Below are 27,472 nucleotides of genomic sequence, written 5' to 3' on the forward strand. Positions count from 1 at the left end.
TCACACTGCGGCTTGAGTTTTCCTCTTCAGTTTCAGCTTAGTTTTTGTAGCCCATTCATTTACAAACTGCAGTAACTTGGGATTGCCTGTGGAATTAGGCCCAACTCCTTTGCTGGGTGTTTAGCCCTCTCCTCAATCTGATGAAGGCTCCATCCTAATTTATTCCCTAACCCCAACCCTTCGTGCATCCCTTATTCATTTTTACTGTTCAGCACCTTTCCATGGATGTTTTTCCTTTTTCTTGTGAGATTTCTTCCATTGCACCTGTTAAAAACGAAGCCATTTTTTAAAAAAAGATTTTATTTATTCATTTGACAGACAGAGATTACAAGTAGGCAAAGCAGAGAGAGAGGAGGAAGCAGGCTTTCTGCAGAACAGAGAGCCCGATGCGGGGCTTGATCCCAGGACCCTGGGATCATGACCTGAGCCGAAGGCAGAGGCTTTAACCCACTGAGCTACCCAGGCGCTCCAAAAACGAAGCCATTTTTGAAATTGTGCAGAAATGCTCATTTTTAGTGAAGGTCAACTAGATTGAATCAGTTCTTGCTTCTCCCCAGAGAGCCCTTTGCTCGCCCATCTGTCCTAGCTCTCATGCTGTGCTTGGTGTGGGATGCATTTGGCTCCATGACTGGCCTCTATGTTTCTAGAAAGTAGAGACTGTCTTATGAGTCTTTGTAACCCTGATGGGGCTTAGCACACTGCTTTGCATAGACAAGCAAGGTTTCCCATGCCACTGATAGTTATGTACAGTTCACCAAGCAGAGGACCACTGTGTAATAAAGCTACTTAGATCCTTGCCTAAGTATGTCTCAGGTACACAGATGGGAGATTTGTGTATAAAGCCCCTGGATAGTAACTGCTGACCACACCAGGTTTGGATCCGGCGTCCATCTATGGACTGGGGTCAGATACCTCCGTGTACCCTGAGAAGGGGCAATTTTCCCAGGAGAAAGTCAGGGGGCTCTTAAAGGCAGAAAGGGAGGTTAATCCTGGATGGGGAAAAAAAAAAAAACAGAGGCATACTATAACTTCTGAATTATAGACTCCCATAATTGAAAACATGATAATTTAGTAAATTTCAATAACATTAATAGGGAAAATGTTTATTTAAAAAATTAGTACCATGAGTAAAATTACAAACATATTTTGTAGTCAGTGTAATAGGAGGAACTTTAAAAAATAACACTAATATACTGTCTTTGGTCATTAAGACATTCATTCATTCATTCATTTCAGAAATTCCTTTTGAGTGTTTAGCCAGGCATTGTGCTAAATGCTAGAGGTACAAACTCTTTAAGATTTTGTGACAGATTGCCTAGTTGACCTCAGTCTCGTGCACTTGATGCTGTTGAAGTCACATCTCTACCTGACAGTGTGGATAGAATTTCACTTATGTCTTATCCTGCAGAGTCATGCAACTTAATTTCCTTTTAAAAGTGTTCTCTAGGGCCACCTGGGTGGCTCAGTGGGTTAAAGCCTCTGCCTTTGGCTCAGGTCATGATCCCAGGGTCCTGGGATGGAGCCCCACATCAGGATCTCTGATCGGCAGGGAGCCTGCTTCCTCCTCTCTGCCTGCCTCTCTGCCTACTTGTGATCTCTGTCTGTCAAATAAAATAAATAAAATCTTTAAAAAAAAAAGTGTTCTCTACAAAGCATTTTGTAACTTTGCATTCTTTTTTTTTTTTAAAGATTTTATTTATTTATTTGACAGACAGAGATCACAAGTAGGCAGAGAGGCAGGCAGAGAGAGAGAGAGAGAGAGAGAGAGAGGGAAGCAGCCTCTCCACTGAGCAGAGAGCCTGATGCGGGGCTCGATCTCAGGGCCCTGAGATCATGACCTGAGCTGAAGGCAGAGGCTTTAACCCACTGAGCCACCCAGGCGCCCTATAACTTTGCATTCTTAATTGACTCATCCTGGCTTTGCTTTTAGGTAAGCCAAATTAGTGATTTGACCAAATGGTGCATTTCTCTAGCTTCTTAGGTCTGAAGAGTTCAGGATGACCATATACAGAGGCAAAAATTCTTAAACCATTTGTATTTCTTTCATTATGAGTAAACTTTGATAGACGTGTGATGATACCATCTAATGTAACTCATCTTTTTGATGATCCGTCTCTAATCGGCGCGGAGTCCTTCTGTTTTTGAACCAGCTATGCTGAAACAAAGGTGGTCTTTCTTGTTTCAATTCTATTGAATATTCACATTATTTATTAAAGGGGGATTATGTAACATTTAAATGAAGCCTCCAATCCATAAAAATACCTGTCACCGATGAAAAACATGTACGTGGATAGGCATAATGCGTTCATTTATAGGCTACGGATCGGCTGCCCCTCAAGGAATGTTATAAATCCACGTGGTGTCCTTGGGCGTCGGGGTTGGCCGCAGCATCTGTAGCTGTGGGAGCCAATGTGGCCCACGAGCTCCCCACTGGCTGCACATCTGAACAGCTTCAAGAGTACAAGCTTCCCCATCAAAGGTTTGGAATAAATTACACTAAAAAATTGGCTCCAGAAAGAGTTATTTTGGATAGGACAAGGTGAAGATCTCAGGAGGTGTGTTAAATGAATCCCTTCTGTGCGGTGGGTGTCTGTGGGAGAGTTGGTGGGGGTGGTTACAGGCTGTGGGGGAAGTAGGAGAATACAAACCGCCCCCCACCCCACACACACTTGGCCAGAAAAGCCAAGTCTACTGACTGGACAAGGGTTGGAAAATTCAGTTTCTTAATAAACAGCTTTATAACTTAATAAGAACACATAAACTAGTGATTTTTTTTAAAAAAAGATTTTATTTATTTATTTGACAGACAGATCACAAGTAGGCAGAGAAGCAGGCAGAGAGAGAGGAGGAAGCAGGCTCCCCGTGGAGCAGAGAGCCCAATGTGGGGCTCGATCCCAGGATCCTGGGATCATGACCTGAGCCTAAAGCAGAGGCTTTAACCCTCTGAGCCACCCAGGCGCCCCTAAACTAGTGATCTTTTATAAGAACATTTATAAACTAGTGATCTTTTTCCTGATACTCGTTTTCAGGAGAGTGTCTTTTCCCTTCAGTGGCGTGCTAGAGCCCATGTGTACCCGCTTATGAGAGCTGATTGTTAAGTTTGTTGGCATTTTGTGAGTCACTTGTTAAATACAGCCGCTATTAAGAATTAAATTATATAAACTTAGAATTATGTAAGTTAAATGAAAAGCAAAGGTAATGAATAACCCCCCCAACTCACTACTTCTAAATTATTCTGCTACATTAAAAAAAAAAGATTTTATTTATTCATTTGACAGAGAGACACAGTGAGAGAGGGAACATAAGCAGGGGGAGTGGGACAGGGAGAAGCAGGCTTCCCACCAAGCAGAGAGCCCGATGCAGGGCTCAATCCTAGGACCCTGGGATCATGACCTGAGCGGAAGATGTTCTGACATCTGTCTTTATTGTTTATTACTCCTCAATAGAAATGAAAATATTAACCAATATTCATGTGAGAATTATACTTGTTTGAGAATTGTAACCATAGGTGGCTAAGAATGCGACAGTAAGATAAAAATCAAGGAAAGCATTCTGTGAGAAATCAACTGATTATATAGAATTTCTAATACAGAGGCTTGAATGTCTTATTTATACATTACAGCCATTCTTATCAGTAAATTTGTATTAAACTTATGCATGGATTTATGTATATGATTTTCCTACTGAGCCGATCGTTAAACTTTTACTAGTGCACTGCTGTCTGTAAATGAAGTTGAGTTTCCTACTCTTGTTATTTATTTATTTATATCTATTTTAAAAAAATATTTTATTTATTTATTTGACAGAGAGAGACAGAGTGAGAGAGGGAACACAAGCAGGAGAGTGGGAGAGGGAGAAGCAGGTTCTCTGCTGAGCAGGGAGCCCGATGCGCGGCTCTATTCCAGGACCCTGGGACCATGACCTGAGCTGAAGGCAGTCGCTTAACTGACTGAGCCACCCAATCGCTCCAGAGTTTCCTACTCTATTTTTCCAGAGCCAGAGTTTCTTCTGTGTTAGATACTAGAAGACCATCTATGGCCTGGTGAAGTCAGGGGTGAGAGGTGAGGTGAGGGTGAAATGGCTTGAGATAGCTGTTGAGACCCCCCCACTCCCCCAAATTAATTATGGCTTTGCCAGAAGAGAAGAAAAAAAGTCATACCCCTACCCACAGGTCCTACATGTGGACCTGATTCATCAAAAACTACATGTGAAAGAGAAAAAAATCCAGTTATTTCCTTGGACTGCATTCCTGTGGAATCCTTTTCTCTAGTACTTGAATCCATGGAGCCATATTCCAACTCCCAACACATGCTTCAGACCCTACTAACCTATTATACCTCCTTCTCTTGTATGCGTCCCCACTCCCAGCTTAATGGTCTGGTATCCCCTGATGCTACCAGCTCTGGTCCACAACACGTGAGCTGGACTCCACCACCACCACTGCCCAGCCCACCGTCCAGGGAGAGCAATCCAGAAGCCTAATGATGGGCACTGGTGCTTTCAGAGGCAGGTGCTACTTGGACTCCATTCATCAGTGGCTTTGCCAGGGACAGTAACCCTGGGGACAGTGGAAGGGAAAGGCCACATGGTAGCCGAGATGCTAGTTTGTAACCCAGTTGAGGTGCCCATTGGGTTAGTCTAAGTAAGAGGGTAGAACTTGGTGTTTAGAGGAAAATTGGGCTTATTATTTTATACTCTCGGGGCATGTTTTCTAGTATTCTGACTTCACAAAATGGTCTGTCTCATCCTGATTGCAGTATCCTCCTGAGAGGGGTGCAGTGGGGAGACTCTCTGGGCCAATGGGAAAAGACTTGAAGTCAGGGGACCTGGTTCTTCTCTCTCTTCTGCTACTCATGAGCCCTTTGGCCTTGGACAGGTTATTTTACTTTTCTGGAACTTGGTTTTTTATCAAATGATCTACAGTTTCCAGTAGTAACGGTCCCTTCTAATTCCATCATTCTACAACTCTGTCTTTTGTTTTACAGTTAGAGTAAAAGAAGCACACATCTTTGGTCAAAAAGTCAAGGGCAGAGTCTAGCATATTGGTCATATCAGTTCTTTGAATATGGGCTTCAAATCCTTTATGGCAGTAGGCATAAATCATAAATAATTCCAGGCTACTACTCCCAGATTTCTTAGAAGGATCAGAGCACTGACATTCTTTGGCAGATGAAAAAAGAAATTCAATTATCTGGAATGCAAAGAAAAAAAGAATATTCTCTCTTGTTGAAAATCTTTCTGAAGGGCAGTAGCAGTTTTTCTTGCTTTAGTAAGAACAGAGAGAAGATAGCAGCATTTCTTCCATTATCATGGCTCTGTTCTGCTTCAGGATTAAAATTCTGAGAACGTTTGTTCATTAGGCATTCAGTATCCCATGCTCTGCCTGTAGAAGATTTAAGAGATTGGCCTAAGTATTTACTGTCCTAGGTGTACATGGAGATATTTTCATCAATTACATCTGTGGTCTCTGTGAGTCCCTTAAAATTTAGATCTTTCTCATAAAAGCAGGATGACCAAAACAAAACAACAACAAAAAAACCCATATTTTTTTGGAGGGTGGGGTTAGTTAGTGTTCCATTTCATCGAGTTCTGCTTAATGAAGGCTCTGAGATGCTTAAAGAATTCAGAAACATAAAAACATTTGTACTGTGTTCTATCAAAGAATACAGTTGTTATTTAACAAGACAGTTGCTCATAAGCAAATGTTTTCGGATTCTGAGATAGGAGAAACAATGTGCCACATCAGCCTGACCTTCCCTGTTCAGGAGCTGCTCCCCCTCTGACATAGCTACTTCCTCAGTATAAGACCTTGGCGTGGTCCTGGTTTTATTCTTTTTAATTAAAAGTGCATGTTTGAGCACCTTCTCTGTACAGTCTTAGACCTCAATGAGCTTGTGTTCTAGTATTCAGGTGTAAGGCATATTCCCCACCCAGACCATGACCAATTTCCATGACGACGGAAGAGAAAGGGGCAGGTGAAAAAGACGACAAAGAAGAAAAGAAAGAGAAGAGATAGAAAAACAAGAGTATGATTAGTCATGAAGAGATTTTGCTTAATTTTAAGCAGGAGAAGAGAATTCAAATCTCAGGAAGAACAAGAACACTTACCCTTCCACTTGTTGGAGTAGCCAAAGTGGAACTTTTCCTTTCATGGGAATCATGGGCTCTGGGTGTCAAAACTGTGGCATATAGTTGGTCTCCTAGGGGGCTTCGACTCAAGCTTTTCCTGTTCATTGTTAAAAAAGTATATCATAAAACTCATACAACACCATTTTGGCCATGTAGGGATTAGTGTCAAAAAGGAAAGTAGAGTTTAATCATTGAGCTACTCACCTGAAGTAATTTAGAGTTGAACAAGTTTCTTGATGACCCTGGATGTTGGCAACTTTTTGTGTTTTCTTAGGTAAGAAAGGAAATTGCAGGCTTCATTCCAGGCCAACCAACCAACAAACCAACGAGCGAGCCAACCAACCAACCAACCAACCAACCAACAAACCAAATAAACCAAATCTCTCTCCTCCACCTCCACAGCTGCATTCCTGCCAAATGCAAAACATCCCCCCAATCCTTGTATCGATCTCCTGATACAGCCATGCCCTGATTATTTCTTTGAATTCATTTCAACAATTACCTAGACAGCTTATGACTTCTCTTGCCTGCCTGTTAACTAACATCTTTACCAATAATAAGAGAAGTGGGTCTCAGATAAGTTTGTTTGGCTAGATTTTAGCAGTTCTTGAATTAGTTTTAGTGGAGAGAAGGTTGCAACTAATAGATAAAATAGAGATTTTTATATTAGTCCTGCATTTCAGTTGTTTATGTCAGCCCTAACCCATGTTTCTATGGATATTTGAAAAGTTATTTTCACTTTTGTATTTTTAGATTTCAAGACCAGTTCTGTCAAATGGCTGAGACCCAACCTTGCCTGGTGATGGTGACGATGTTGACATGCTGTGCCTCCTGGCTTCATTCTAGGTAAATAAATCAATAATAACTCTTTTGAGCCTTTCACCTTTCTTTTATTTTCACTGTGGAAAAGTTTAGGGAGAAATATATCTGTCTATCTGTATCATGCATATTTTTTTTTTGTGAAAAGGGTAATGGAATACAGAATGCCACACATGGGTTATTCCCACTATGAATTAGTCTCTTTTATCTGCCTCTGACCAAAACAGATGTTGGCAGCCTTTCTATTCCAGCTCTCTAAGTCAGACTAAGACTATCAGTTCCGCTTAGGAAAGCTGTAGGGAAATGATTTAACTCTTTCAATAGACCCTTACTAGTTTTTTTCCCTTGGTTCCTTTTGATTATAAACTACAAACAAAATTAGAATGCGTCTCTTTGCAACAATAAAAGAAAAATAGCAATATTAAAAATACATCAATACAACTCTAGAGGGAAGTGAATTTTTATTCAAGGACTTTCAAGAATTCTGACACTGAAAAGACATCTTTGCTTAAGGAGGCAGCTGAATGTGTTTCTAACTTATAGTCAACGTTCATTTGCATAGAATACCAAAAAAGCCATTTTTTTTAAATTCAGAAAAAAGAAATATCTATCAGAGAACTGCAGGATGCATCCTGTAAGGAGTCTACTCTTTTCTGTAGAAACTGACCATTTAAAAAAGTCACTCTCTGATTGGTGCCACGATAAAGCTCTTGTACCAGGATTCTGCAACAAAATGTAAATTAAAGGAATGTGAGAAATGGAGAGACTACAAGGGAAAGAAAGGATCAAAGGGTGAGAAAGGAAAGGGAGATTATTAGGAAAAAATGTTTAAGAAACACATAGCATTTCAAGAATTTATTATGGAAAGAAATGGTCATGTAAGATTTGGGGGGAGGGGGTTGTGAAAAAATTTGGGGTAAGTCACTAAAGAAAGACTTTAAACATTTCCCCAAACCATGCAAAGGAAAGAGGAAAAGGAAATGACTTCATAGACTCTAAGTAGTTTCATATTCTTTATCTCATTTAATATTCACAACTATCTCATGAAGCGGATTTCTATCAGTGCTCTGTCACACGGTACCCATGCCAAGACACCTGTGCTTTAGACTCTCAGGCAATGAGTTCTGTGGAAGAATGCCACTGTTGGCATACTCCCTCCTTCCTCTAACCCTTCTAGGAATATTGGAAATACAGGTCGGGAAGAACCCCCTGCCTATCTTATGTGAGCACTTTTAACAAAATCATCAAACAACGAGTATAACTAAAGATGCAATTAGGGAGACCTGGGTGGCTCAGTTGGTTGAACAGACGTCTGCCTTTAGCTCAGGCCATGATCCCAGAGTCCTGGGATGGAGCCCAGCATTGGGCTCCCTGCTCAGTGGGGAGTCTGTTTCTCCCTCTCTCTCTGCTCGTGCTCTCTCTCTCAAATAAATAAATAATCTTTTTTAAAAAGATGCATTTAATTACCATTTATCAATTAGTGGCATCTGGAAACTCAGATTCTCTATACTGCCAAATTAAAAGCCGAGATCTGTTGACATACTTCCCGTCTGCTGGAAGCTATGTTAAATACCTCACATATATTACCTAATTTAATCCTTCAGCAGCCTGCAAAGGAGGTGCTGTATTTTTTTCTCTCATTTTCAGAAATGGGGGGTTGTTCGTCTTCTGATATCACACAGCCAGTAAGTGGCAAAGCCTGTTTTTTTTTTTTTTTAAATCCCAGACCTAGAATACCTACCTCACTACCTCTACTAAAAATTCAGCTCTGCTGCATGTTGTCCTTCATTTCTTTCACAGCCAGTAAAGCTGTGGGGTGGGCCTTCTGTTTCCTTTCTCCAAGAACCTTATCACAGAACCTTGAGGTGGCTCTCTTCCACCATAGCACCTGTCACGAGCAGGTGTGCCGTGTGACACAGAGAACATCACAGAGAGGTATTTCTTGAGATGTACAGCATTTCCTGTGTGTGACAGGGGATAGCCAAACTGTGACTCACGGACCCCAAAAGGCCTAAAAAAGTGATGTTAAACATCAGAGGCAGCCACAGATGGCAGGAGTCCACCCATTTGCCTGGGTCACATGATATGCATGATTTCAAAGCCCACGTGCTTCCTCCACACCACATAAAAGGAAGGACTCAACCAGAAGCAGGATAAGGACTTCTGAGTCCCTCACTCACCCCACCTTGTCCTCTAAGATATGATTAGGAAGCAAAAAATTAAATATCTTTAGGTGGATGGGGAGTGGGTGGTGGGAGGAGGGAGTGTTCTAGATTCTCAATGAAGAGCACATCATGTGCTTCTAAGAGTAGAGCGGAGGCTGGGTGAGTCTGTAAGGGGCCAGAACCGCATTAATTCCTGCACAGTCAGTGTCATGCTGGTAGCTCAGTACTACGATGATGAGCCCTTGTTACGTGTTCATTCCCCAGATTGACCCGTATTTCATGCTAGCCATGAAAATGGCCCACAGTAGTGGAATTCATTGTGCGATGGCCTTTAGGGTATTTTCAGTATATAAACACCATCTCAGCTGGGTGACAAGGTGTTGAGGGTGTGAGTTTGATACGGGGAGGATGGAATTAGAGAGACAGAGGCTAATATTCGTATGTGGAGTAGGAACTAAGGAGCCAACGTGACCAGGATTTCCATCAGGGTAGGATCAAGTTTTGTGATTTATAAAATAGATCAATTCTTCTTCTTTCTCCCATTGTACTAAAGGGTTGGGGGTGTTCATTTTGTGCAGCATATTTTAGAGCTGCTGGGGAACTTCCAGTCAGTGGGAATCTATTCTGTGAGGTGACAGTCCTGCCTCCTCTCTTTTGAGTGGGCCACCTGTCTGACACAGCTGTGCCGGCCCTACAGGCAGCTGGGATAACATCTGTTCTACGAGCACACTGACAGACTTCCATGTAGTTTGGAAGTTGTTGTGGAGCAAACTGTTGCACATTTGTCACTAGACTGTCCCTTTTGTGTAGGCCTCACTTACTGCTGTGGCTGGCAACAAAGGAAGCATCATGTGTCTTCAGGACAGCCCCTTTCTGATGACTGTACTAAAATTCAAATTTCTTGTTGACAGCCTTTTCCCCCAGAATTGCTCCCTCTTCATTCCACAAGTGAGCATCCATCCTGTTCTAGAAGCTGGGGATACAGCCGTGAGGGAGACAGGCAAGATCCCTGCTCTCACAGGGTTTGCGTTCTGGTGGGGAAATAGACCATGAACTCAACAATTTTTCAAAGTGAATAAAATAGAGAATTGTTCTAGAGGACACTTGGAGAGCTACTTTAGAAGGCTGGTCAGGGAAAGCTTCTCTGAAGAGCTAAAACTTCATCTAAGCCCAGAATGACAAGATAGTCACCCAGAAGACCTGGTAAGTGCCTTGTGGGCAAAAGAGAAGAACAAATACAAAATTCTAGGAGGAGAAGAACATGACAGGTTCCTGGGACAGAGGGCATGTGGACCCCATGAATATGGTGGAGAGAGGTAGGAAATGAGATCAGAGAGGTAGGCAGGCCACGGGTGCTGTTGAACACTGGAGGCTCCCAGGAAAGAATTTGGGTTTTGTACCAAGTGTCTGGAGAAACCACTGGAGATATTTGAGTGCAGGAATAACATGATCTGATTAATATTTTAAGAGGAGTGCTCTAGTTGTTGCTATATGGAGGGGACAAAGATGGAAACAGGAGACTAGCTGAAGGTCCTTCTGGTGATATGCTGGCGGCTGGGACCAGGGCAAACAGGAGGCAGATTTGAGATGGAGGATACCAGGTGCATATTGGAGATACAGAAATGGGAAGAGTGGGGAGGGTCACTCTCAGGGAGGGAGGTGAAGGTTAAGTCCATTGTTCTGTTTTGGCCATGATAGGCTTGAGATGCTTGTTAGATGTAGAAATGGAGAGTCAAGTCGGAAGTTGCTCCTATGTGTCTCGACATCAGGCATGGCCATATAAATTTGGCCTCCTTTACAAACTTGCAGCTACCCCGATTACGGTAAAAATGAAAACATTTTAAAATCTCGATGGATCCTAGAAAACAAAAACTTTGGAAAAGGAAAGGAGGACGGTTACGTTATTTTCCCTGAAGTTATTGTGTGAACATGCATGGAGGTATGAGGTGCATGTAATCTGTACTATGTAAGTGCCAATTGCAAAAATCAACAAACTCCAGTTCCGGGGCTCAAAGAACTCCCAGCCCAGAGGACAATACACACACACAAACAGACACCTATTTGTGAGGTACTTCTTTGCCCTGTATTGAAGAGAAGCTTTCCACTAGGTGTGCATGTCATTTTCTTGGGTATTGAACGAGGAAGAGATCCCGTGTCTAATCCTTCAGGTCACGAGAATCAGCCCTGGGGGTCAGGGGGATGACACGCTGGAGGCAGACCGTTCCTGAATGCTAACATGGCTTGTGATGAGTGGGGGTGGGGGGAGGGATGTCTGCACAAGGGGACAAAGGAGCCCGCTAAGACATCACAAACCTTTGCCTTGGGGCTGAGGGAAGGCTGCACAGCAGAGGTGACAGAAAACTTCACTGGGACATTTGAGATGCTTTTTAAATGATGAGCAGGCATTTGCCAGGGGGCTTGGGAGGTGGGGGAAGGCTGTTTCTGCTTAAGGAGTTGTCTAGAGCGAAGGTGTGTCCTGGACAAAGTCAGCCACAAATATTATTTTTCGTCTGCTCGGTTGGACACACAGATCCAGGCAATCTTGGCTAGATTAGTCAAGTTTTTCTTTTTACTTTAGAAATCTGCCAATGCCCACCTTCCGGTGTTCTGTACATGCATTAAAAACCCTGGATCATTGTATTTAGCCAACTTGTGGTGACTTGAAACACATTTTCATTTAAAGCTTAACTGGAGCGTATTCTCCCCTACACGCTCCCATCTCCTATCACAGACAGAATGAACAAAAACTGCGTAAGGGGATTATTGCAGCCTAACTACAACCTATTTCCTTTTATGCAAAAAAAAAAATCCCAAATGATAATTATAGGTAATTACTACAGTGTAAACCTCAGTCTGTTCACCTTCTACCCTAAAGCGAGTTCATCTCGGAGTCATGTATGCAGAGCAGTGCCGGGTTTTTCAACAGGCTGGTGCCGTCCTCTCTCCTTTATCCTTGCATTTGTGACAAAACGCTGTTTAGTCACTTTCTGGCTGCCGTTTGTAGCTACCATCTCTCCATTACACCCCTTAATGCCAGTTTCTGCCTCTTCGTCTTAATGACAGCACAGATGTTGAATTGAAGACCCAGAAAGACATGACCCAACCTGGGCTTTCTTACTATTGGTAATAAGATATTTGTAAACCACTGCACTGTTTCTGTCGCTTAGGATGTCCCGGAATTCCTGTAGTTCTCCTGGAATTGCGTGGAGAAAAAAAAAAATCGCAGCCAACAAACAGCTTGTAGGAAGGCACCGATCATAGTCTAATTAGTCTCTAGAATTCTGTTAGTACATGACGGGCTGAGTGGTCATGGTTTCTTGGAGGCAGCGAAGAATTAATATCTCTTCCCCTTCCTAGGTGAACAGAGGGTGAAAGTTGATTTTCTGCTGCCGAATTTGAGCGTGGCTCCTGACCTCGGTTGTGTAAAAACTCTTCCTGATTTTATAAGTGACTTTTCCTTGTGACAGTTATGCAAACTCTCTAATTTCTCAAGCTGTTAAATCGGGATTCTATCTCCTTTATAGAGCTGTGAAGATTACAACAGAGCATATAGGCAGAGTCTAGCAAAGAGCCTTGTACCTTCTGAGTTTGTGGTGCGCTGTCAATTATTTCCTTTTACCCAGAAGCCTTAGTAGGGCTGTTTTTATATGACACTCCTGATTCCAAAAATTTTCTAAGTTTAATAATTAACTTCAGCTCTCAGCGAGTGCCTTATAAGACATTGGTGTCACCAATGACCCACGTGATCATTTACTTTAGTGACCCGAATTACAAGCCTTGGTGATGTTATTTGGAATTGTGCTCAGGTGGTTATCTTGCTGTCCAAGTGGCCTGACCCCATTTGGTAGACACACAGGATTCAGATTCATGCTATGCTTGATAAGTCAGTAAATTCTTGGGAGTCCCACAAAGTTCCAGGGCCAGATTTTGATGAATCTCCAAAATGGACATATTTCTGCAGCTCCCGAGCTTTCCTATGGCTATCCATTTTGCCTGTAAATCTTCATATGTGAACCAACCTGAAATATAAATTTATTTCTTATTTTATTTCTATTTTAAGTAAATATATTGTTTAAAAAATAATTAATTGGAGATGTGCCCTATACTCACAGGAGATCCAAAAGCTGGACCTAGGGTGGGGTGATCATACATTTTAATTTGCCCAAGACAGACTCAGTTTATGCCTGTTATCCTACTATAATTATTAATAGCCCCCTCTTTTATTCTTTTTTTTTTTTAAGATCTTTATTTTATTTATTTGACAAAGAGAGAGAGAGAGAGACTACACGAGCAGGGAGAGCAGCATTAAGAGGGAGAGGGAGAAGCAGACTTCCTGCTGAGAAGGGAGCAGGACTTGGGGCTCAATCCCAGGACCCCGGGATCATGACCTGAGCTGAAGGCAGACCCTTCACTGACTGAACCACCCAGGCATCCCACCCTATTTTCCTCTTAAAAGTTGTCCCAATTTTGGCGCCTGGGTGGCTCAGTGGGTTAAAGCCTCTGCCTTTGGCTCAGGTCATGATCCCCGGGTCCTGGGATCGAGCCCCGCATCGGGCTCTCTGCTCAGCAGGGAGCCTGCTTCCTCCTCTTTCTCTGCCTGCCTCTCTGCCTACTTGTGTTCTCTCTCTGTCAAATAAATAAATAAAATCTAAAAAAAAATTTTTTTCCCAATTTTGACAGGGTGGTGGACTGGTCTAGTAGAATGTGCCACGTCCCCATCACTAGCTATGTGGTCTCTTAGGAACTCCAGTCTTGCAACAGAATTACAGATGATTATGTGGCATAGCGCATGGAGGTTGCTCCCCCAATGGTCTACTATGAATAGCCGAATCTGCAAATGTCTGGGATCTCTAGGATTTCAACTCCCACTGAGCCACATCTGTCTACCAAGAAGCAGCTCCCCCTCAGATGGGACTGTGCGGTCTTTCAGCAGGCAGACTCCCACTTCGTTCAGAAGATTTCACCAGTGTTTGAGTTTGCTTCCTATCACCAAGTTTTTATGGCATCAGAACCCAGCCTGAGGAGTTCTTTTTTCTGCTCTCAAGCTGTATTGTTACTCGAGTGTGCTTCTCAAAACAATGAATATGTAACTCATTAAATGCCTTCAAGAAAAGGGAGATGTAAAGACCTAATTTTATTGACTGACATGAACAGCAGAGACACACAGAACCTGCTCCCATCCTTTGTAAAGTCTGGATTCAGAGACACTTCTTCACTCCCCCGCTGCCATGGGGAGAGATGCCATCACACGTGTTTATTGGCTGGGAGATAGCGAAGGTCTGTTGGCCAGATGCACGTGTGTAAAAAGAACACAGACCTTGATAGGAGGTGTTCTTGTAGCTGCATTTAGGAAAGATTTCTCTATCCAGGGATGCTGTGATCACCTTGTTGATAGCAAACCAGCTGGCTGGGAAGAGCTCAGTGGGTTATCTCATATACACCTTACTCTAAGAAGGACAATGTTCACACCAACTCAGAAAGGCTGTCTCCAACAACAAAAATAGGTCACCCCTAGAGGATAAAATTCCCACTCCCCCTTAGTAACCCACTTTGTTCTATTCGACATCTTACCTCCCAATTCGTGCACTTTCACTGATACTCCAAACTTTTTTTTTTAAAGCTATGCTCATCACAAGTGGAGCTACCTTCTGTCACCATTTAGCACTCTTAATTTCAAGACCAATCCCCCAACTTGTTAATCTTGAAGGAAATAGAGCAAGTGCTTATAGTTAACGTTACACTAACAGAATAACAATAGCAAACACATAGCACTAACTACGTTCCAGGCACTCGTTCAAGCATTTTACATATAGTAACAAATATAATCCTCAAAAAATTTAATGAGATGGGCACTTTCATCGTTGTTACTTTACAGGCAAGGGGACTGAGGCTAAGTCTGGCTCCAGAGTGTGTCTACACTGTTTGCTGCCCTGCCTCTCGTATACTGGTGATATTCTAGAAAGCAGTCAGAGAACTGCAGCTCACAAGAAGCATCTGCTGTCAAGTTCAATATTGTTCCACTTGTGTGCATGTGGTGGATGGAAACTTGCCATGTGCCTGTTAATAACCATCCCTATCCCTTGGGAAGAGAGTCCTATCCCCGTCCTCCCAAACTTCTCTTAAGACACAAGTGATCTAAATTCTTCTATTTCTTTCATTGTGAGGACTGTTTCCCAAACATTTAATCATTTTGGCTGTCCTCTCCTGGTGCTCCAGAACATTCTTCACCTGGCACCTTCAGCCCTGTCCCATTTCAGCCTCACTGGATGCATCAAAAGAGGGGTTTTGTATGGTTTAGGGATAAACAGAAGAATAAAAAGAGACTCTGCCCCAATGCCCCAGACCATAGCTCATTTTAACCAGGAGAGTAAGGCCACAGTGATTCCCTGATTCCAATGGAGGAGAAGTCATTTCATTTTCTATGAAGAGGGGTCCATACTGTCACAATTATAACCTGAGTTAAAAATCTTCTTTGGTCACCCAGAAAACTCTGCTGGTGGGAGACATGAATACGTGTACCTTAAGCAACTAAACAGATAAAGGAGAAACCATGCCATGCTTCCAAACAGCTGTCACACTATTTTGAAATCTCTCCCGCCTTTAGTAAATGTTGTAAGATAATTGAGGGTTATGTATTTTTTTCTTGTTTCTTGTGGTATTGTGGTCTTCCTCCTTAAAGGATAGTCATCCTTTCAAGTGAGATCCAACAACCTTCCTCAAAGGTTGGAAGTAAAACTGAGCCCAAAGTACTTTGAAATGATACTTAATATCAGGTAGTCAGGATTTAGGAATATGAAAGTATTTGTATTCGCATGTTACTTGCTTGGTTACATTATTGGATTTTGTGAAAATTCCATGTCCATTCAGAAGATATTTTAACCCACTGAGCCACCCAAGCCCCCCATTCAGAAGATATTTTAAATAACCATCACACAGACTACACACCATAGTTGCCCCCCAAATGTTAGTTTCTCACTGTACTGTAATTTGCTCAGTTATCCTTCAGCACGGTTTAAAAATGCCATCTGGTATCCTCAATTTCACGCTTTATGTTTGGTCTAGGTTGTCACATGTGATGTAAACATGAACAAATGACAGCTTTCACATCAGTTCAAAGTGACTATATCTGACGACCAGCATTTCTTAAGGTAGGATATGTGTCACTTTTCTGGTTCCTATGTCAGTATATCAGGTAGTACACAGGAACTTTTAAAAATATTGTATTAGCTATATATTTACTTAACATGTCTTAGAAGACCTATTTCTAACATAAAAACTCATTATTTTGTGGGTACTATTCCTTAGGACAAGGCTAAATACAAAAGGAGTAGACCCAAAGGAAAAAATTTAGAGCAAATATGTCTATTTTCCAATAGGGCAAGAATGTGGAGCGAGAGTCATGAATGGATAAAGTTTGGGACTCATTCATATAGGACACCTTGAGACCCAGGGAATCTATTTTCCTAAATCTACTGATGGTTGCAGATAAGTGCTAAGAATTTCCTGGCTCCTAGTCCAATATCTCTTAGATTTGTCTTTAAGTCTCTAATTCTTCTGTCCCTTTTTGACTCTGGATCTTGTTCTTCCTTACACTTGGACTGGCTTTTCCAATCCTCTGTTCTTCCTCTTCAAGGCCCATTTCTGGTAATCTGCTTCTGTGAAGCCTTTCCCACCCATGCAATCACATAGCATTTACACACTCTCTCCTCCCCGGGTCTCAGCACAGTGCCGCTCTTAGCTTGCTAACCTATGTGATATGCTGGGTGTTGGGTAGCCTCGGTTTCTACCAGATGACCAATCCGGGGGAGGGCAAAGGAGAAACCAATTCAAGCAAATCACAGATCAAAGTAGGCTCAGAATTTGTTATTAGCTCTGCTCATAAATATTCTTCTAAGTTGACCTGCTATCCATCAGGCCAGTCTGAGAAATGCACATTCTCTCATATTATAAATTACATCATCAATCATCTAGGAACAATAGTGTTCATTTTTAGTTGGACTGCTTCGTCATTAGTAAAAATCCTGATTTTATTGATTTATTATTATTCTGGATGCTGGATTTCAACCAAATTGCAAAGTCAAAGGATAAATGTATTTTAAATTTTGGCATTTTGCCAAATTGTCCTTGAGAAAAATTTCATTATTTATCTCTTAACACACACTTGCTGACATGCTTGCTTTAATTTTAAATGTGGAGGTCAAAAAAGGATACTTCCTTGTTGTATTAACTTGCATTATTAAAATTATGAGTGATGTATATAAAATTTTGAGAAGATTTTCATGTTTGTCCTTTGCTTATTTTTCTTTTTTGCCTTTCTTCTTCCTTTTTTCCTTTCTCCTTCTTCCTCCTCCTCCCTCTTCCTTTCCTTTCCTTTCCTCTTCCTTCCTTCTCTCCTTCCTTCCTTTTTAAAAATTTTTTTCTTCTTTCTTCCTTTTGATTTACAAGAATTTTTTTTTAAATAAGCAGTATGTATTATAAAAGTTTTATTCAAGTTTGTCTTTTTACTTTCTTTGTGGTATTTTTTTCTTATGGTTTTAAATTTTGAGACAAGTTTGAGAGATTAATCCTTCCTCTTATGGTTTCTGGGTTTTATAATTTCCATAAAAATAACTTCCCCACAGAATTTTTTGAAAATCCACCCATTTTAGGGGCACCTGGGTAGGCTCAGTTGGTTAAGTGTCTGCCTTTGGCTCAGGTCATGATTCCAGGGTCCTGGGATTGAGTCCCACATTGGGCTCCCAGCTTAGGGGGGGGCAGTCTGCTTCTCCCTTCTGCTGTCTTCCCACCCCCCACTTGTGCTCCCTTTCTTTCTCTCTCAAGTAAATACATAAATAATCTTTAAAAAAATCCACACATTTTTTTTTTTTAATTTAAAAAAGTTTTACTTAATCATTTAAATTAAAAAAAAAATAACATTAAAATAATCCTACATATAGTTACAAAGGATGGTATGGCTTGAAAAAGTCTCTTGTAATTTTGAAAAGATGAACATGATGTATCCATGATGTTTTAAGAATATGAAATTTTAAAAATGAGAGACTTCTAATCCTCGGTAAAACCAGAAGAATTAAAAGATCTCAATATGTGCATATTCATTTTAGTCAACCACTTTTATGGAATGGATGCTTGTGAGAGATTGGGTGTGAGTTGACCTGGTTCCGAGGGATCTAGAAGCTGAAGTACTACTTTCAGGATGAATTGTCCGGGGATACTTTGCTGCAGCAGCTTGAGGAATGGTTTGCACTGTGACTGGATGATGTTTTTCCACAACAACTGAGCTCATGGGAGGAGAAACTCCCATTATAGCTAAGCTGCTACTAACTCTGTTTTTTGAGGCAAAATCACATCTCCCTGTGATCCGAGCTGTAATTGTTCTTCCAGCTTTCTGTTGTGCAGATGTCACAACTCTGGGCACATACATTTCTTCTGGTGCAGCAGCAGCTGTAGACCCGGAGCCAAGAGTTGCAGAAACCGGAAGGTGAGCAGAGGAAGCAGAAGTGGCCCCAGCAGAAGTGATGGAGGCAGCGGAGGTAAAAGCAGAGGCGCTGGCCGCTCCCATGGCTGCTGCTGGCGGGGATGGTGGCAGTGCAACCACTGAGGGCATCTGAGGGGCCAGAGAATCTGACTGAGAAGAATGTTCTTTGCCTTGAATGCCAGGGCCATACTCTTCTTTTTTATTTGTGAAGTCCATCCCTGTATCACCTCTGTTTTGAAATATAGTCATGGCTTCGAGATTTAATGCACACACACCCCTCATGAAAGCTTTCTTCATGGAATCTTCAAAGTGCTCTTTTTCTTGCTGCATTCTTTGAATCTCAGCTTTTGCATTTTCCAAAGCTCCAGATAACACAGCGACTCTGGTTTCATAATCATTGGAAATCTGGACACAAACTTCTTCTGCTCTTGCTTGACAAGCTCGTTCTACCACATCTTTCCACTGTTTCTGTACTATGGATCTCCAGCCTTTCCAGACTTTCTTCAGTAAAGTTCTCTGGAAGTACTGGTCAGCTAGTTTACCTTCATAGGCATCCTGTCTGCATTTAACATGGCCAACACATTTTATTTTATTTATTTATTTTTTTAAAGATTTTTTATTTATTTATTTGACAGAGAGAGATCACAAGCAGGCAGAGAGGCAGGCAGAGAGAGAAGAGGAAGCAGGCTCCCTACTGAGCAGAAAGCCCGATGTGGGGCTCGATCCCAGGACTCTGAGATCATGACCTGAGCCGAAGGCAGCGGCTTAACCCACTGAGCCACCCAGGCGCCCCCCAAAAAATCCACCCATTTTAAAATTTAGATTTCTACTTTTCAAAAAAGGATTCTGTATTTTTTTCCATCTATGACATGTTAAGTGGAACCAGCCACACACACACCTTCCGGGAGCCAGGAAAGATCCTATCTCTGGCCTCCTTTGGTGGCCTCATGCTTCCCCTGCTCCTGTCATTCTGTGCACGGCTTGACTTGACTTTGGCTTCAGCTCCTGATCCCTGAGTCAGGTCTCACTGGTTTGGATGGCCTCTTGGAACCTGCTTCCTGGGGCTATAGACCTCAGTCCAGTGCAATACTGTTTGTTGAGTGAATGCATCAAAGGGCCTATATTAACTAGAACAGCATCTGGGATAAAGGAAGGTTTACATAATTGCTAACTATTATTATTTCCAAGTGTTGACTTGAACTTGCCCCTTTCAAAGTTCAAAGTGGTTAAATAGTTGAGGCTGCTGACAGCGAGGACAAAATCAATTTCTAAAACTCCAGCAGGATACTGTAAACAAACTAGGGAATATATACTTAGCCACACTCGATTTTGCAGTATATGAAAAGATTGAATTAGAAGCAATTCCTTTCGAAATAACTGCGATAGTCTGTTTGGGATGTGGGATACTTGAAGTTTGATCTGAGACCTTTTGGGATGAGACATACTAAGAAGCTTTGCTAGAGGTGCCTTCAATGTGCTCTCACAGTGTAAGGAATGGCTCTCCCATTGAGTTTCTGTGCCAGCCTGTGCTCTCTTCCTCTCTTGCCGAATGCCTGCCATGTACTTTCATAAACGGTTTTATTTGTTTTTGTGGGATTTTTCTGCATTTATCACAAAACAAATCAAGTCATGGATAAGCTGTTGTAGATATATGCTTTCTTTCCCATTAGACTTGGTTCTTTTTGCCAAAAAGTATACCAGTTTTTGCCAGATGGAGAGGGGTGTTAGGCTTTTCAAACAAATCTGGAGGTATCATAATAAGCCACCAACTAACAATGCCTCTGTTTTCTTTCGTGACTCTTAAGATCCAGTCATAAGAAGTGAGAATGCTTTTATGAAGACCTCACCAGGAAATGGTATATCATGTTGAAAAAATACACTGTAATGGTTAATAGCATCCACTGTAGAGAAATGGATGTATGTAATTTGTGTATTTTATGGCATATTTTAAATTAGTGCTCTCTCACCATATCCCCAAATGAAATGGGGAAAAAAAAATCTGGACTCCATCATCTGAGATCATTTTTCACGGGCTTGGAACATTTATTCACTCTTGTCAGGTGCTGCAGCTGGGCAGTACACTCAGCATTGACAAACATGAGCATCTCTTCCCATCTCTGTTGTTAATGACCTCATGTTGGTAGCTTGGAGTTGGTCTTTATGGGAATATTTACACCATGTAGATCGCAAATACTATAATCAGGGCTTTATTTTCCAAGAGCCATTTTACTAGTGCACCACTGGTTTCCATCTTACATCTTACAAAGGGAGGTGATGAACAGGCTATTACTGGAATAATTTTCTTTCTGAGCTGATGTAACTGTATATCTAAGAGATTCTGTGACTAAAAGTCAACAGTTTGGCTTTAAATTATAGAATGAGTACCCAGTTCTTGACTTAGCGAGTGTGACTTAGCAATAAACAACATTTTAACTGGAAAAGGCTGTAAAAATTTTGCGGGCCTGGCTCCTATCCTTGCTACAGGATGGCTGCTGTCATTTTCATCTATCCTGAAACTCCTCCCTCTTTTCTGACAAAAGCATCTTGATTTTCCTTTGGCAACTCTCAGTCCACATGGTTTAGGAGGCTGGGATTGTTGACCCCATGCCCACCCTCCTCTCCTACTCTAAGGGTGTGCCCATGATGCAGACCTATGTGCTGTGACCACCAATGACTGTGCAAGGGTGAGCACATGACTTAGGTCTTGCGTGTGGGATTGCTGCTTTCCCAATGTCAGAACAACAGGTCTGGAGGAAACACTTGATGGGAGCTAAAGTGAATTCCAGCAATTGCTGGTTCTCAAGAAAGAAGACACTCCTTCCATTCCTGTTACCTAGTTGGTGTAGTGTAAGACTGAAACCATAGGTTACCATCTTTGCCACGAGCTGAGGAATAACCTGCCTTAGTATGAAGCCAACACAAAGGCAGGCAGAACTGAGTGATAAAAGATTCCTAATGATAGATCACTTGAGCTTCTGGATCCATCTATGCTGAATCTAGAATTATACTGAACCAAATAATTTTCTTTTTTGCTTAAGCCATCTGAATTAAATTAGTTTTCTGTCACTTGCAATTGAGAATTCTCACTAATCTAAATCCTTTCTCTAGCAACTCTGATGAGTACTCAGCAGCTGACTCAAGTACATCTAGAGATAAGGGCCTCACTATTTTGCGAAGCAGTTCATTTGCTTTCTGAGGATTCTGGATATTAGAAAATTCTGCATTGATCCCCGATTTCTCTCCTTTTATTGGTCCTGGATGTGTTATCAAGGGCAACACTTCTAAGCCTACATCTTTATCTGCCTTCTCACCCTTCAAAAACTTTGAGCTAATTACCACACTTCTGCTGAGTCTTCTCTAGATGAACAGACTTAGTCTCTGCAAAGATCCTGCATGTTCTTACTGCCCCAGTCACAGTTTTATGGATGTACAACAGTTGGTCAACATCTATTTAAAAACGTGGCATATGTATAGACCTGATATTTGTCACATAGTTGAACAGAGTGAAGAGGGATTTTTATCTTGTTCTACCTGGAGGACTGCTTGTTTGTGAAATGCCTAAAGGGGGAAAGTGTATGGTTAAAATTTGGGTTCCTGAATACTGTTATGCTGAAAAAAATAAAAAAAAAATTAAAAAAAATTAAAAATAGAAAAAAAAATTTGGGTTCCATTGCTATTTTTCACTTAAACTTCTCTTTCAATTATTTCAGTCCTTTGGGGTTTATTTTCTCTTTCGCCCCAAGGGTGTTCTCACCATTTAAAAAAAAAAAAAAGATCTTATTTATTTGAGAGAGAACATGAAAGGGGAGAGGACAGAAGAAGCAGAGTCCCTGCTAAGCAGAGAGTGTGATATGGGACTCGATCCCAGGACTCCAGGATCATAAGCTGAGCTGATGGCAGTTGCTTAACCAACTTGAGCCACCAGGGACCCTGGATCATCTCACCCTTTACCTCTTCTCTCTCTATCTCACCACTCCTACCCCCCACCCCCTCACCTGCTCCTTGTTAAACAAAAAGTAAGAAAAGAGTTTGACTCATATATTGAGTTCAAGTGCATATAAATGATAAGTTTCACATACCACCTATCTTTAGGAGTATATGTTTTTATTTTTATAGACAAAGCCTTGTTTAATTGAGTCAAAGAACAAATGATCCAACTGTGGAGGTTTTGCTGTTGTTGAGCCACCTTGAGAAGGTGCTTCATGAAATTATATCATGTTTCAGGCCCCCTTTCCTCACAGACTCTTTGCCAGTCTCCAGTCTCCAGGGTCCTGCTTCAGCAACCTGCTCCCACTGCCAGCTCTCATATTTACAGCCTGCTTTTCTGAACTTGGTGATGTCCAGCTGTGTTTTTGCCTTCTTATTCTTCAGGAAGCAAAATAGTTCTTGTTCTCAATGGAAGACAGATTAGACAAAAACAAAACAAACATTTCTCCTGTGAAAAGCACAGAGTTCCTCCTGTCACTGGGACAGAGATGACCTCAGTGTCCTGGATGGTATCCAAGATAAGAACAAGAGTTCCATATTTTAGACACTGTAGTCATTTCGAGATCATGTCCTTCGGCCCTTTTTAACCACAGTCCAGCTCTATAGGTTTGATTGGGCAACCTGTCTATCTGATACTATCATTTAAATGACTAAAAATAGCAGACCAATGTCTTTGTTTTCATTTCAGACACATACCTTCTATCTGGTTTTAGCATTCTTTTGATATTGCTAATAAGCAATGTGTGGGTGTGTGGTTGTTGTTGTGTCCCAGAGACTAACCCAATTCCTGGCTCTCAAGACTTTTTTTTTTTTTTTTTTGCAGTCGTTTATGAAAAGAAAAATAATGTGTAGTTAGACATTTTCAAAGCAGTATCACAAAGCTACTTAAAACTCATCCTCAAAATTTCAGTTCTTTGGCATGTTTAATGGAATTTTTCCTAAAACTTATTTATGGAGGAAAATTTGTGATAGTGTGGGCCCATCTTGTACTAAATCCTGGGATATTCAATTTTTCAAAAGTAGCAGAAAGAACTCTTTATAACATTGCTTTTCCTGACGTCAGTGTGTTTGGAAGTAGACCACCAAGGTAGCATTATAGTGACACCCCTGTGTACACACACATTGAATTCCTCAAGCAATGGACGATTTTCACCAAGCTGGCTTCTCCTCAAAAACTGAAAATTAATTTTTCTTTTGGTCAGTTTTCGTGTTAAGAATCTTTTCCAAATCACTTCTCAGTCTCTCTCCATGAAACCACCACTGGTTAATGGAAACCTAGGGTACTTGATGGGCGGGATACAATGATAAGTCCCTTAGTCTGTTTTCTTCTCTCAATAAACAGGTCTTTTCTAAGGGAATGGCTGGTGGTTTGATGCTTGGTAGGTACTCTCCTCAAAAACGTGTCTTAGGAGAGCAAGTGGTTCTTCTGAGAAGAATGAACACCTTTCAGAGCCCTTTCTGTTTGTTTAGTTTCTTGATTATATGAAGTACATTAAAACCAGTCCAAGGCCCATTAACATAATTTTCATGCATGTTAGTTCTGGCGAAACACACTAGGCAGGAACTGTATGATAAATGAGATAAATAATTTTGATGGAGCAGCGAAACAAAATAAACTTTTGCCATATAAGAAAACAAACCATGACTAGTGTTGTGTATGGGGATCGGTTTGTGTTAGGGTGGTATTCTGAGGGTGGCCTCTCATCCTTAGAATGTTCTGGGGAGAAAGAGTGCCTGTCTAATTCCAACAAGGTCTAGTTGTGGCTTTAGAATAGAATATTATGTCCTTTATTTAGGGTTTCATTATCCGGGCTATGGATTATGTGAGGGCCCCTGTTACTTCTTCTTCTTGGTTGCCTTTTAGCACTTTGCTTAAAGAATGGTCAGGGGGTGGACAGTTGAAATAAAATTTATATAAGTTTGTCTTGAGACTTACTAATACCTTAGGGAGAAATTGTTGGAGGTTGAGTGGATTTTTTTTTTTTTTTGAGTGGATTCTTTTTAACAAGTTTGGTTTTGCTTAGTGAGCAGAACCTGTTAAAAATGTCCATCTAAGATAGTAGTAGAATCAGCTTCATGGGCTTGGGTCAAAAATATAGCCTTCTTGTCAGATAGGCCTGGGAAATGCTCTTTGACATGATATTACAGTCTCCGTGTGTCCGCTAAATTATGAAGGGTAGAATGAACGTCAGAGGAGACCTTGAGAGATTCTTTCTTTCTTTCTTTCCTTTTTTTTTTAAAACTCTCTAAACCTGGCCCCTGGAAATAAGGTAGATTATTTCTCAGTCTGTCAGCTGTTCTGATGTCACCTGAGTTTTTTTGCACCATTGAGACCATCTCCAGGGCAAACCTATGTTTCCTCGGTGACAGGAGGAAGATTCCACCCAGGCATCATCCCTTGACAGAAGGCAATGAAATCACACTCGTGTGTGTTTTGGGTTTTCTTTTGACTCCTCAAAAAAAAAAAAAAAAAAAAAAAAAAAAAAAAAAATCCACTGAGAGAAATTCAATAAAGTAAAGTAAATGAGATTATTGGGATAATTGATAAATTTCAAATGTCATTGCCAACACTGCCCTTGTAGACAGCACCTTCAGGAATTGAAAACTGGTTATAAACCACATGGGGCAGGAAGCCCTTGAGTTTCTGCTTTTAAAGCATGTGGAAAAACACAGCACCGTATCTTTGCCACCCTAGCACATTCTAGCCTATATTTAAACAAGACATTGGATCTTCTACCATAATAAAATCCTCATTATCTTAGTAGTCTATAAGGTTGGTGATTGCTTTAAAATTTGGAATGCTGAGAGAGTGGAGGCAGCATGATTTTAGGTGTTCCTAAATTCCTCACAAAAAACCACAGGGTGAATTGTATGCCATATATATATATATATATATATATATATATATATATATTCAGAGTCATAAACCATAAGGAAAAAACCCAGAGCAACTAGATCATAAAACCAAAAATCCATGGACAACTATAAAAAAAACAAGGAAAGAGGTAAACCAGTGACCCCCTAGAATATGAGCCCTAAGATCTGTACCTTTCTGGCATCTGTGTAAAAGAAAACAGAGGGAAGTAATGGGGCTGGATTTGATAAATATGGGAATAATGGATGAGCCCCAAAATAGATAAAACTGGAAACTAAGCCGGTCAGTTTGATAACAGCTGAAATTGTCTGGTGTTTGATATAAGGGTCCCATGTTAAGGTTTTAAGTACCTGGGGTAACAAGGCTTCTATGAGTCTTGAAACTGACAACCAGGGCTCTCCTCCAGCACAGGCCTCACACTGAAGAGGTGTATAGAAAAGTCAGGGTTCAGATGAAAGTGGATAGGTGGAGGAAACAGCCAGGAAATGTTAGAAAGCAAGCTGCCCTATGGATGTGTTTGTGTGTAAAATAGACTTTGTTTTTTAGAAATAAAATTTTATTTATTTATTTTTAAAAAGATTTTATTTATTTATTTGACAGAGAGAGAGAGAGAGAGAGCACAAGCAGGGGGAGCAGCAGGAAGAGGGAAAGGGAGAAGGAGTCTTCCTGCTGAGCAAGGAACCCAATGCAGGACTCAATCCCAGGACCCTGGGATCGTGACCTGAGCCGAAGACAGATCCTTAACCCACTGAGCCACCCAGGCACCCCTAGAAATAAAGTTTTAGATATAGAAAAATTGAAAAAATGGGACAGAGAGTTCCTGTATACTTCCCACCCAGTTTCACCTGTTACTAACATCTTTAACATCTGATCATAGTATGGTACACTTGTTATAATTAAGGAAACAATATTAATACATTATTATTGACAAAAACCCGTAGTTTATTCAGATTTCCTTAGTTTTTACCTAATGTTCCTTTTCTGTTTCATCCCATCTGGGATACCACATTACATTTCGTTATCATGCCTCCTGAGACTCCTCTGGGCTGTAACTGTCTTAGACTTTCTTGGTTTGTCATGACCTTGAGGAGTACTAGTCAGGTATTCGTAGTTGCCGTATGTGTATATATTTTAAATGACCTACAAAAACAACAGAAGAGAGATCTCTGTGAAGTTAGAAAATTTGTATGAACCAAAACCCTTCTGAAAAGTTTCAGAAAACTGATTTTACAGAAGAATTGGCAGCAGAAAAATTTTAAGGTCTAATTCTATACAAAGCTATTGAAAGAAAAAAGAGATTGAGAGCAGAATAATATTTCTACAGGCAACAAATCATACCAGAAAGACATAAGTAAAAAAAAGATAAAAACTATAATGTGCTCTTTCGAAACAAGCTAAATATTTCAAGAAAATTATTAAAAACATGAAATAACAATAATTGTACTTTGAAAAACTCAGAAGTCTGGTGTCCAAAAATTCAAAATAAAAGAAAAAGTGAAGACTAAAATAAGAAATACAAGTGAAGAGGAAGAGGGTAAAAAGGAGAAAAAGATTAAAGTTCAAAATTGAATGATGAAAGAAATAAAAAAGATTCAATATAATAAGGCAGATATTTAAAGACAGAAAAAGAAAATAAAGCCTGAAGATAACAGAAATTCCTAAAGAAAAAAAAAAAACAATGCATAGGAACAGAACAAATGCTAAAGTTCAAGAAAATGTTTCTGAAAAAGGAAAAAAAAAACATTTTACAAAGCACACCATGAACCTTAGAGTATCAACCTGGAGGGGCGCCTGGGTGGCTCAGTGGGTTAAAACCTCTGCCTTCTGCTCAGGTCATGATCCCAGGGTCCTGGGATTGAGCCCACATCAGGCTCTTCCTCCTCTCTCTTTCTCTTTGCCTGCCTCTCTGACTACTTGTGATCTTTTTTTTTTTTTAACATTTTATTTATTTGATAGACAGAATACAAGTAGGCAGAGGGAAGGGAAGCAGGCTCCCCACTGAGCAGAGAGCCTGATGCGGGG

The 27,472-nt window shown here is 40.9% G+C and overlaps 1 protein-coding gene across 1 annotated transcript; it reads right to left on the minus strand.

Annotated features, from left to right (window-relative positions):
- Window positions 1–18,020: 18,020 nt before the first annotated feature.
- Window positions 18,021–19,167, minus strand: LOC125094116 (centrosomal protein POC5-like; the record flags this gene model as incomplete). The annotated part of the gene is made up of 1 exon (XM_047719837.1): window positions 18,021–19,167. A coding segment is annotated over one exon (957 nt), but the record flags the coding sequence as incomplete, so codon positions are not given.
- Between the last annotated feature and the right edge of the window lie 8,305 nt (window positions 19,168–27,472).

Source organism: Lutra lutra, chromosome 2 (assembly GCF_902655055.1).
Source record: "Lutra lutra chromosome 2, mLutLut1.2, whole genome shotgun sequence".
Taxonomy (NCBI): Eukaryota; Metazoa; Chordata; class Mammalia; order Carnivora; family Mustelidae; genus Lutra; species Lutra lutra.